This window comes from Rutilus rutilus, assembly GCF_951802725.1.
Source record: "Rutilus rutilus genome assembly, chromosome: 5".
NCBI classification, from domain to species: domain Eukaryota; kingdom Metazoa; phylum Chordata; class Actinopteri; order Cypriniformes; family Leuciscidae; genus Rutilus; species Rutilus rutilus.
Genome location: NC_140213.1, coordinates 47,953,882 through 47,966,963, shown reverse-complemented (window position 1 = coordinate 47,966,963; position 13,082 = coordinate 47,953,882). Strand labels below are relative to the sequence as shown.

General features: G+C 40.4%; 1 protein-coding gene across 3 annotated transcripts in view; it reads left to right on the top strand.

Annotated features, from left to right (window-relative positions):
- Window positions 1–9,842: 9,842 nt before the first annotated feature.
- The window catches only part of kctd15b (potassium channel tetramerization domain containing 15b), a 27,929-nt gene continuing 24,689 nt past the window's right edge, over window positions 9,843–13,082 (top strand). Inside the window, exon 1 of one of the 3 annotated variants that reach the window (XM_084409395.1) lies at window positions 9,843–10,656. Coding sequence is in view for 1 of the 3 variants with exons in the window: in XM_084409394.1 (XP_084265520.1) it covers window positions 10,893–10,904 (12 nt within the window). In the remaining 2 variants the exon portion in view is untranslated. The other 2 variants (XM_084409394.1, XM_084409393.1) reach the window with 2 other exon arrangements.

The window sequence follows — 13,082 nt, the reverse complement described above, 5'->3', positions numbered from 1 at the left end:
ACACACCGTCAGATGAGAGTAGGCTATATGTAATTGGATTATTTACTCTCCGTCTTCAAACCATTCAGGGTTTGGGAACGTTCTCTATTGGTTCTTGTAACTTAAAGAGAACGTTCCCAGAACATTTCCTAGAGGTTATTAGAACGTTCCCTGCAGGTTTATTATTTGGGGGTTTATTTGTATAACCTAAAGAGAACGTTCTGGGAACCAAAAAATGTTAACTGGGAATTTTTACTCTTCTTTTAAAATATGAATAAACGTTTAGAGCTCAATAAAAACATTAACATACAGTACAGCCACACCACTTTAACTCAGGCTAATATGTGTTAGCATGAGACTTGTGTTAGCACAGCTGTGTGATTAAAAACAAGAAAAAAATCCAGAAATGTTTGCATGGCATACATGTGTAAAGATACTGTTTACATGGCTTAAAATACAGGAATTATGTCAGAACAATAGTTGCTAATATATATGCAGCCTTGGTGAGCAGAAGAGACTTCTTTCAAAACATCTTAAAATCTTGCCAACCCCAAACTTTTGAATGGTGTGCATCTTTACACAAACAATATTTTTCATATATGAATGTCTGTGCTTTAATGGTGCTGTGAGATGCAGTAACTTCTCAATTATTATCTTCATGTTGAACGTTTTTCTCATGCAGCGCACACGTGACTGAAGCGTTCAGGTGTAATGATGAACAGTGACCACATGGTGGCAGCACTGTCGCGTGCATCTGAGCTCATTCATTACATTACAGCGAAAGCAGACACTGGTCCTGATCTAAAAGAGTTGATAAGAAGTGGACTCAAAACCTGAACAAGAAAAAAGATATTTAACATGGAGAAGAGGCACTTGATGATTAAATTAAGTTCAGTATTAAATCTGATGTCACAACAAGATCCATCATGAGAAATCACACTGTAAAAAAAAATCCTCCATGAAATCAAAATGGACTATTATTATTTTTTATGGAATATCGCAGTGTTTATTATAAATGATTTATTGGTGCACGTCATTATTAGTTTAACAACCATTCAATCAATTTCCCATGGACAAAATCAAGCCCCGCCCACATTTGTTCTTATGTTGTGCATAAGCCATAATTACTATAATTTCGAGAGAAAAAAAAAAACAAGTTGTTACAAGTTATTTAATTATGTTGTAAGTTGTTATAAGTTAATGTAATTATGAGTCGTACAAAGATGTGAACGCTTTTTACAATTTAAAATCTCAAGAGGCCGATTCACTCAGATATATGTCACAATATAGGGAAGAATAGACTATGAGAACTTCCGTTTCATGTCAATTAAATAATATAATTAAATCAAATCAAAAACAGAAGAGAGTTAAATTTGAATGCATTGTATTTTGCATACTTAAAGGTACATAATTCACAGATGATAAGAAAGAAACCTTCTGTCGTCTAAATTGGTACTTATTGTTAGTGAGTTTTGGGGGGGGGGGGGTCTCTCTCTCTCTCTCTCTCTCTTTCTCACACACACACTCTCTCTCTCTCTCTCTTTCTCACACACACTCTCTCTCTCTCACACACACACACACACACACACTCACACTCTCTCTCTCTCTCTCTCTCACTCTCTCTCTCTTTCTCACACACACACTCTCTCTCTCTCTCTCTTTCTCACACACACTCTCTCTCTCACACACACACACACACACACACACACTCACACTCTCTCTCTCTCTCTCTCTCTCTCTCTCTCTTTCTCTCTCTCTCTCTCTCTCTCTCTCTCTCTCTCTCTCTCTCTCTCTCTCTCTCTCTCTCTCCATCAGTCACTATGACAGGCTCTTGTGGGGGGTCTGAACCTTCCCATCATCCCGCGGGTCAGGATGAATGGATCTCCCTCACAGGACTCCAGTCAACAGGAACAAGGAGCTCCTGAGCAGCCAATCAGAGAGCAGTTATCAAAGACACGCCCACAGCCGGAGAGATATCAAGTTTGTCTGACCTCCTTTTTTTTTTTTTTTTATCAATTATTGATCTGATATTCCATTGACAGATCATGCTGAAGGTTTGGTTATTTGTAAAGTTACTGTGGTGTATTCCTGTACATCTCTTACATCTCCTCCACCAGATTCTCCTTTTGTTCTGACTATTAATACTGTTTGTGTAGTTCATGTGCTGAATTATTTGCCTTATGGAAACCCATTTCTACCACATAAGAACAAATGCTTTGGTAAATCATAATTATGACATACAAAGCCAAAATTCTGAGATAGTTAATTGTCAAAAAATCACAATTCTGACATAAATTTGACTTTTAATTACACAATTATGACTTAGTATTTCATAGTTAGGACTTTTAGCAATAATTTCGCTCTCGCGTCATAATTATCACTTTTAATCTTATAAATATAGCTTAGTAAGTCATAATGTTGACTTTCTATGTCATAATTGTTGAGGTTTGTCTCATTATTTCGACTTTAGTCATAATAGTCACTTTATCTCATAAATATAACTTTGTCATTATTTCAATGTGTCAGTTTTTGAATTTTCAACTTTGACTTTTCATCTCATAAATAGGACTTAGTATGTCATAAATATCACTTTTAAATCTCATAAATATGACTGTCATAAATTGTACATTTTAATTCATAATTATAGCTTTTATGTTTGTCATGTCAAAGCATATTTTTTTTATATATATGTGGTGGAAATGGGCTTCCTCTAAGATTGTAGAAATACCACATATATATATATATATATATATATTCAAATAATCTGTTTCCCCTCCATATAATAGAGGAATTGTATTTCAAATCCTCAGTAGCTGATATCAGAACAGCACACTCACCGACGTGTGTGTGTGTGTGTGTGTGTTCATGCATATAAACGCATGTTTTTTGGGAAGACATTAGAGTAAAAAAAAAAAAAAAAGTATATATAAACTCCCACAAAATTGCATGATGCTCATTTTAAAAGCAACTTCCTGCTATAAAAGTCTTGTAATGATTAAATCAAATGTATTTCCTCCACACCCTGTAGTCCTGAAGCGTTGTTGGCTAATTAAAAAGTCTGTGATAATGGGCCGCATCTGTCTCGCCAATAATAAGAGCTGGAAATACCTGCTCAATAAACTCAAACACATGCAGAATCTCTCTGATAGTGACATGCATATAGAGGACGTCCATGAAAGCCGTTTCACAGTGACACACAGCAGAACATGAAGGGCATTGAACGGGCTCAGATAACCGTAAAATAATAACAAGAGACGCTGAAAAGCAGGGCTGAAAATAGCCCAGTGTGTTCGGGCTCAGCGCTTGCGGCGTGACTATTAACAACACCTGCTTTAGCGCCCCAAGGCCTGATTCGTATTCTTATAGGGTCATGCATTAATGCATACACACTCATTTACATACAGCCCCTCCCACCACCACCATGTGCATTCCCATATTTGAGTGATTATTCCTTGCGCCGGCTATAATTCAAATGCAGCATTATTCAAAATATCAAAAAACAGTTGATTATGGCATGCTGGAAATATGGCATCCATCACTGTGACATTTAAAGAAAGGCAAAAGCAAAGATTGGATATTTTTCCTCATCAATATGGAGATGCTGCGTTAATTTTTGAGAAGCCATTGTTGGGTTTTATTGCTTTTATAGGCAGTGCAGTCGCCCGGAGCGATGGGTTCATCAGAGACAGATGCGCAGCGATGAGCACAAGAAGCTTTCTGATGTCCTCATGACAGAAGCATTCACTGAGGAGCAACTCGCAGTGTAATACACGACGCCGTAAATGTGGAATTCTGAATTTACCTTATTGGCTCCATAATTCATAAGTGTGCATTTGAATTGAATTGGCCACAACACATCACGAGTTGAACTGAAATTGGAATTGGAATGACATTAAAAACCCCAAAAATGAAAATTCACGCTGAGTAAATTCAATCTGTTCATCATATAAAGTGATCGAGTCTGTTCAGAAAATTTAGACTAAACTGCTCAATTCATATGGATTAGTTTTACAGTCTCTCTATGATCTTTTTGAAGCGTCAAAGCAGTAGTTGCATAGCTGTCAATGGAGGGACAGAATGAAAGCTCTCAGATTTCATTAAAGCTGCAGTCTGTAGTAAAGCTGCAGTTCCTCTTTGTCGCCATCTCTGTTCGAAATCTGCAATTGCAGTTATTCGCGGAATTATCAGCTTTACGTGGGTTGTGCTTCGGCACGGCACAGAGCGGATGAATCCAATGTTTTGAGGAGAATGTGCGGCTGTCAGTCGCCGCCGGTGTGGATCCTGGCATTCACAATCAAAGATTCTACTTTTTGGAAATATGAAAGTAACATCCACTTTTGTTCTGACCAACTAAGGGGAAAAAGCATTGCAGTGAATCGCGCTGATTAAATTTAACGATCACTTATCACGTCACGTCAAAACGTGCAAATTATACTTTGTTCTCAAATTGTTAATGTTAACAACATCAGCATTGCGTGACTACATTTAATGCCCTTCCGATATTATCCTTGTTTTAGCATGGGCCGGTTGCAGTCTCTCTTTTTCTCCGAAGTCCGAAGTCTTTTGCGTTTGTTCGGGTGAATCTCCTGGTGATTGTCGTTTGAACCTTTCTGGATCTGCCATCGAATTGATAAATACACCCTCACACTCATAGCCTACTAGCCGAGACTCTTCTTTATGTGTACAGATGTGACGTAATGTGGACGGGGACGGATGTGACCTAATGTGGACGGATGTGACGGATGTGACCTAATGTGGACGGATGTGACCTAATGTGGACGGATGTGATGTAATGTGGACGGATGTGACGTAATGTGGACGGATGTGACGTAATGTGGACGGATGTGACGGAATGTGGACGGATGTGACCTAATGTGGACGGATGTGACCTAATGTGGACGGATGTGACCTAATGTGGACGGATGTGACCTAATGTGGACGGATGGGACGTAATGTGGACGGATGTGACGTAATGTGGACGGATGTGACGTAATGTGGACGGATGTGACGTAATGTGGACGGATGTGACGTAATGTGGACGGATGGGACGTAATGTGGACGGATGGGACGTAATGTGGACGAATGTGACGTAATGTGGACGGATGTGACCAAATGTGGACGGATGTGACGGAATGTGGACGGATGTGACGGAATGTGGACGGAATGTGGACGGATGTGACCTAATGTGGACGGATGTGACGGAATGTGGACGGGATGTGACCTAATGTGGACGGATGTGACGGCATGTGGACGGATGTGACCTAATGTGGACGGATGTGACGGAATGTGGACGGGATGTGACCGAATGTGGACTGAATGTGGACGGTTGTGACCTAATGTGGACGGATGTGACCTAATAAGATAAGATAAGATAAGATAAGATAATCCTTTATTCGTCCCACAGTGGGGAAATTTCAGTGTTACAGCAGCAAAAATTTAGAAATAAAAATAAATAAATACAAATAAATAAAAAGAGAATATACACAAACTATAATAATAACAGTATATACAGTATATACACAGTATAATGTATAAATACAAAAAGGGGGTGGGTCTACTGGGAACAGCTTTGGTTGTAGAATCTAACAGCAGCAGGGAGAAAAGACTTTCTGTACCGCTCCTTCAGACACTTAGGATGTATCATGGACGGCTTGGTTGTAGAGCTTTGGTTGTAGAATCTAACAGCAGCAGGGAGAAAAGACTTTCTGTACCGCTCCTTCAGACACTTAGGATGTATAATGTGGACGGAATGTGGACAGATGTGACCTAATGTGGACGGATGTGACGGAATGTGGACGGATGTGACCTAATGTGGACGGATGTGACCTATGTGGACGGGATGTGACGGAATGTGGACGGATGTGACCTAATGTGGACGGATGTGACCTAATGTGGACGGATGTGACCTAATGTGGACGGAATGTGGACGGATGTGACCTAATGTGGACGGATGTGACCTAATATGGACGGAATGTGGACGGATGTGACGTAATGTGGACGGATGTGACGGAATGTGGACGGGATGTGACGGAATGTGGACGGATGTGACCTAATGTGGACTGATGTGACGGAATGTGGACGGGATGTGACGGAATGTGGACGGGATGTGACGGAATGTGGACGGATGTGACCAAATGTGGACGGATGTGACGGAATATGGACGGAATGTGGACGGATGTGACCAAATGTGGACTGATGTGACGGAATGTGGACGGGATGTGACGGAATGTGGACGGATGTGACCAAATGTGGACGGAATGTGGACGGAATGTGGACGGATGTGACCTAATGTGGACGGATGTGACGGAATGTGGACGGATGTGACCAAATGTGGACGGATGTGACGGAATGTGGACGGAATGTGGACGGATGTGACCTTATGTGGACGGATGTGACGGAATGTGGACGGATGTGACGGAATGTGGACGGATGTGACGGGAATGTGGACGGATGTGACGGAATGTGGACGGATGTGACGTAATGTGGACGGATGTGGACAGATGTGACGTAATGTGGACAGATGTGGACGGATGTGACGTAATGTGGACATATGTGGACGGATGTGACGTAATGTGGACAGATGTGACGTAATGTGGACAGATGTGACGTAATGTGGACAGATGTGACGTAATGTGGACAGATGTGGACGGATGTGACGTAATGTGGACAGATGTGACGTAATGTGGACAGATGTGGACGGATGTGACGTAATGTGGACAGATGTGACGTAATGTGGACAGATGTGACGGAATGTGGACGGATGTGACCTAATGTGGACGGATGTGACGTAATGTGGACGGATGTGACGTAATGTGGACAGATGTGACGGAATGTGGACGGATGTGACCTAATGTGGACGGATGTGACGTAATGTGGACGGATGTGACCTAATGTGGACAGATGTGACGGAATGTGGACGGATGTGACGTAATGACGCAAAGACATGCTCGAATTTCCCGCGGAAATCCACCAGTACCACTGGAGTTAAAAACATTATTACAAGCTTACCGTGTTGAATCGAGCTACGGCAAGCAGAGAGTTCTGAACACTGGCTGGTTATGTACTTGCTGAAAAATATATTTTGGATAATTTTTAACCCAAAAAAGCTATAAATATCTTCATTTGTGTTCTGAAGGATGAATGAAAGTCTTACGGGTTTGGAACGACAAGAGGTTCAATGACAGAATTTTCTTTTTTGGGTGAACCATCCATTAAGAAGAAACAAACTCATTTCATAGAAGTTTAACAGTCGCACAACAGAGGAATTACACAAGTTTTGCCGCAAACTGCATAAAAAAAAAAAAAATCTGTAGATTTTTATCAACTGATTGAGAAATATTTCTATTTCAATAATGTCAAAAACAAATAACAAGAAAACATTTTTCCATCATATTGTTTTCAGATAACTTTCTAAAAATGTATTTCAGAAATAAAATCTTGAACACATTGTAAGTCACTTTGGATAACATCAGCTGCCAAATGCACAGACGTCAAGCAAATCAATACATTTCTAATCTTCAAGTTTGAGTTAAAGGATAAGCTTAAAATCGAGAAACTAGTGGCAAATTTACCAATATCAACACTTGAAACTTTAATATTTGGAACAATAAAGGGGTTAAAGCTTTTATAATGTATCCTATAAAATTAATAAATCCGATTTATTAACCAAAACATCCATTATGTCCAGTACAAATGTTAAATATGAATGTGTAAAAGATCTGTATTTTTATTAATAACACAGTTTGTGGCCGAATCGAAACCCTGCCATATTTAAAACATTAAAATGTGTCTTAAATTACTCTTCATTGAAGGGCACAGATTAGATTTCAACTTTTTTGTGATATGAAGTTCACATTAGAAACTTTCCCCATACCTTTCTATATATATTTTTGGTCATGTTTAAATGCCTTGTGCAAAGATGTTTTACTCCTGTCCCAGGCCACAACTTTCAGTCTTATAAACAAAGATTAAAATAAACATTATTTATTTAATTCAATATTATTATTTATAATATCAGGTTTGATTTGCTCTTCATCATCATTTGAAAGGAAGTTTTCTGGATGTCACTGTCAGTCGTCGAGCGAGTCTCGGTGTGTATCATCAGGGAATCTGACCCACTTCTGCTTCTCCTCTCACAGACAGCACAGTAAAACCCATAAATTAAAGGAATTAACTGATGGCAACAAAAACACCCGGGGCGACTTGTGTAAGCTGTTTAAATCTTTAAACTTCCAGCATCTTCTGCACACTGCTGTAATTGAACGAACTGCAGGCGTGTTGTATTAATGAAGGAGAATCTACAAACCGCATTCCTGCTCCGTTCACAAGTCCTGAGGAAAACACTCATGGCCCCGGGGCGAGTTTCCTTCCGCTCGTGTGTGTGTGTGTGTGTGTGTCTGAGACCTGCAGGATTGCTCAGGTTGCCTTATTTTCGAATCAATTGTTTTGAAATACAATCTTGTTTTATGCATTTCAGATGTTAAGAGAGGATTATCCGTTCAGATCAATGAAACTTTTGCCATGAGCACTGTAAAAAAAAGTCCTGCTAAAGCATTATATTTTATTATTAATGCAGGAAACAACACTGTAAAAAAAAATATTGTTGCAATTAGCTGTCACAACTTAAAAATGTGCGTTAGAATAACTTTGCTGGATTTAACTTGAGAACTCAAATATCCAAGTTGTCACTTAATGCAACACATTTTAAGTTGACTGAGCGTAACGTTTTAAGGCAGCATGAACATTTACTTTAAGTAGTAACAACAATTTTGTTACATTGTGCAGAATGCAATTTGACTTTCATCTTCAGGACAAAATTATTATATTTTAACCTGCAACGTTGCAAAATAAAAGGATCAAATTAAGATGTGTAATCAAGACTATTTGTGTAATCACAAAAATAAGGAAGAACGATGTTTGAGGGGTATTGTTTGCTTTAATATTTCTGATCATTTTTTGCATTGTGACAACTTACCCCATGTAGTGTTGCTATTGGGGCATGTTGTCAAACCTTTCAGTAGTATTTTGTAAATGTTCAATAGTATTTTTTGTACTTGAGACGTTAATATTTGTGACTAAAATGACAATTAGCTATAATTATTCTATATTACTTTGTTATTCTATATATTCTGCTTATTGGAAATTGGAAAAAGAATGCTTATTCCTCCATTCTTTAACTGTAATAATTATATTTAATATTTTTATATAATTATATATTTTTATTAATACAGTAAACACCAGTGCTGGTTGTTTTATTTAATATTTCTGATATATATTTGCAGGTTCCACTGTGACAACCTACCCCATGTAGTGTGACCACACGTGTCGTTGTTGGGGCATGTTGTCACAAAAGGTCAATATGGATTTAGTCGTTTTTGTACTCGAGACGTGTGTAAAATGTGACAACTAGCTATAATATTATTGCTTTTATTTATTCTATATGTTCTACTTATTGGAAATCACGATGTTCTGTTTGTCTTTCCTCCATTCTTTTACTGTAATAAAATGAATTAATCTTTTCCATGATGTACTCTATGAAATTGTCTTCCTGTCATTCGTCCGAACCGACACTGGTGGGCGCCAAACATCATGAAAAGCCTCAGTCCTGCATGCGAGAACTACAGTAATTATGGGTCTCAGCGCAACATCAATTATTCACACTTATTTACACGCAAATAAACAAACATTCAGATAAATAAATAATCAAGTACCTGCGCGGGGAAAGCGGGGCCGCTGCGCGCAGCTGATGCCCAGCACAACTGTCTTTATTTGTTTGCCTGCTGTTAAATAAATGAGAATCTAGCGCGAGAAGTGTAAGATCGTGCTCGTGTGGGTTTAGACTGACGTTGTGCGCGTCTGCCCTGAGAGATCCTGGAACAGACATCTCCATCTAGCCGTGCGCAATAATTGAAATGGCGCATTTGGCTGCGGGCACACTGCGAGGGCGCGCGGTGAATGATGTCCAGACGTCATTTGCTTTTAATGGCCTCCAGGAAATTTGCCATTACAATTCTCGCAGACATTAGAGCAAAGAGAGTATAGTGCGGGGAAACGCGCCGCATGCATGAGCACCGCGGTCCAGGTCCACATATTAGATTTGCTTTGTTAAAAAGAATAGCTACGCGTCTTTAATCGCCACTTTATCAACAAGTTCCAGTGCGCCTCCTGCTTTAGCTAGAGAGACTTTTACTCGTTCGGGGAAGGAAAATGTGTTGCCTTTGCGAAAGAGCCTGGGGGAATATTACATCAGACGAAATGACAATGATTAAAATCAGCCTTTCTGCCTCTCCAAAGTCTCAGGAACGGCGCAGTGACACTTGCCTGATGCGTAAACCGTTATATGCTGAACTTTAAACCCTCGCCAGCTATTTTTACTTTGCGAAAGAGCAAAATAATCGAGGGGGAATATCAGGTTTGCATCTGTTCCAATGAGTCTGCTCGGGTTTGAGTTAATTGTCCTCTAATCCTGTGGCCCCAGAGGCGTTTGCGCAGCCTGGAGCCAGAATTCTTCTTTCGGCTCTGCTCTGATTTAGAGACGGATTATTGGCTTTCTTCTGCCCATAAGCAAAGCAGCAGATTCAGCGTGGCCAAAAAAGACAGTGGCGAGGCTGATATACGCGAGTATTAAGAAATAAGAAGATCAAGAGGGGGAAGGAGAGCTCTGGTCTCCTGGAGAAGGTAAGACAGTCCTGCGCGCGTTTGCGCTCGAGCTCTGAACGCGTCCAGACCACTGAAGCGCTGCTCGTTATAGTCACACACGGCCATCTATGGCGTGTTTTAACGCAGTTTGACGAGGTTTTCAATCCTGACAGGAAGATAATAGCTTGATCGGATAGAAACTTGCGAGCGAGCAACGCAATCCTTCATCTGGGAGCAGATTGAACCGGACTCGGATCGCGATTCGGACACCGACGATGTTTGAAACGGTACCATTTCCAATTAAATCTTATCTCAATGTAGAGTAGATGGTTAATGTGATGGTGCTTTTGTGTTTTACCGAGAATGACTGCAACGCGGCGTAAACGCGACGCGTCCTCAAAACGCATTTACGCATCATGTCCTGTGAGATATTTCAAGCTTTTCTGATTCTCTAACCTTATTAAACACCCTCTAGGCAGCGAGAATCTGTGTAGTTAGGAGGAAATGCCTCATACCTGAAGCTTTATCGCTGTGAGAGAGACGCCATGTTGTGAAATGATCTGAATTGAAGTTTTAACCCGTAGGGCACCGAAGTGAAACTGGAGAAAGAAAGCAGGAAAAGCGTTGCGTTCGTTGATTTCATTGCATGTGTAAGTTTCATTGAACGTTTTCCATGAACGTCTGCGGTTTGTTCCAACAGGCGTTTTAAAGATTCCGCCATTACGCGTTGAAAATAAACGTGTTTATTTGACAGGAAAACCGAGGGAAACGTCCCAAAGTTTGACTTAAACTAGACAGTCCAGCTAGACATGCCAACTCAATGTGGTCAAGATGGTTTTGGAACAACTACCTAAAAGCAGCTACAAGTATACGATCTATTTTCTCCTCAAACATGTGATTCCCATTTTAGCATTTTTGGGAGCCATAAACTAATATCCCTGAACATTGCAGGAAGGTCAACGATATGAACGCTTACAGAATGGTTATTAATATGTTGTATTTTTATAGTTGTAAACCGTCTGATCAGGGCATGGAGGATTTTGGGCTCATGAACACGAGTTTGTGTGACATTATACTCTTCTGTGCCATTAAGACCATCTTTTCCTGTGACTTTAGCTTATTCTTTTACTCTTCTACCTGGTCCCTCCTATTAACAGAGAGAGAGAGAGAGAGAGAGAGAGGGAGAGAGGGGTAAATCCACTGTATTCCCTCGGCATTAATATCTGGGCTTTTGGTTACAACGCCCGTAGCTATATGGAGATGAGGGATAGCTTCATATGCCAAAACGTCTTAAGTCTTTTTTTTTTTTTTTTTCAATGGAATCTGTAATGTATCATCGTGCTTGTGTATTAAATGAACATTAGCGCTCAGGGCTTGATGGCAACACCCTGGAAAACTCTGCGTCTGCCTTCAGCGCATCGCCTCCAGCGCTAGAGCTCAACAACCGCCTTCTGTTTACCATGTATGGGTAAAATAACTGCGCGGTGGCGCACAAATGAGCCAATGCATGGAAGAACTTGTCGTTAAAATCCTTTTGAACTCCAGGTTCACAAAGAAACAGTGTTTCTTTATGACAACTAGAATATGTTAAGTCGTATTTCCATGTGTGCATTGTGAGGTGAGGTTTTGACTTGTACAAACAAGCCTTCAAGTTCGAACAGGGTTAAAGTTAAATAAAAGCCTTGCTTTTCATTCAGAAGTAAAACATGCTCGGCTGATGTTTGTGTGTGAACGCTCTTTGATTCGAATTTGGAGATTTGTGCATAACCTCACTGTCAGTCTCATGCAGTCTGTGGATTTATTCAGAGCATTTGCACTAGTGAGTGTGAAATGCATGTTAAACGTCACACCAGTGCATTCATTTAGCAGATGCTTTTATGCAAACTGACTTTAAAAAAGTCCAAAAAATGGCTCAGAAAAGAGCTAGAACGGAGATGAGACTAGAGTAGAGGAGTCATTTAAGATTGTGCATGAACAATTGCAAATTGTGCATTAAATTGGTCGGTTGTGCGCAGAGAAAGCACATAAAAAGTGTTTTGAGGCGGCGAGGGAAGATCATGAGCATCATGGAGATCCAGTACCAGTGGAAGTTGAGTGATTCTGAACCTCAGCGATTCCTGGTATTCCACGTGAGCGCGCACAATGCCCTCGTTTCCCAAATGTTCAGATTGGTTGCCGAGGTGTCGGAGGATATCACGTCTAACACATAACACGACCTTTAATTAGAAACTTTCCGTTTTTTCCCCTCCTCTCTCCCATCCCCGGAGGCGAACACCTCGCGCATCTCTCTCGCTCTCCCTCTCTCTCTGCGGTGTTAATAAACATCCTCGTATCCTGCCCTCGGGCTGCACCAGTGAAAGGATGCAAACATACTTCATTAGAGCCGTGGCAATAATTTGTAAGCTAAATATGCGACGGGGCAGATGAGAAAATGATCTGATAAGTCTGGCACAGGCGCTCAAGGT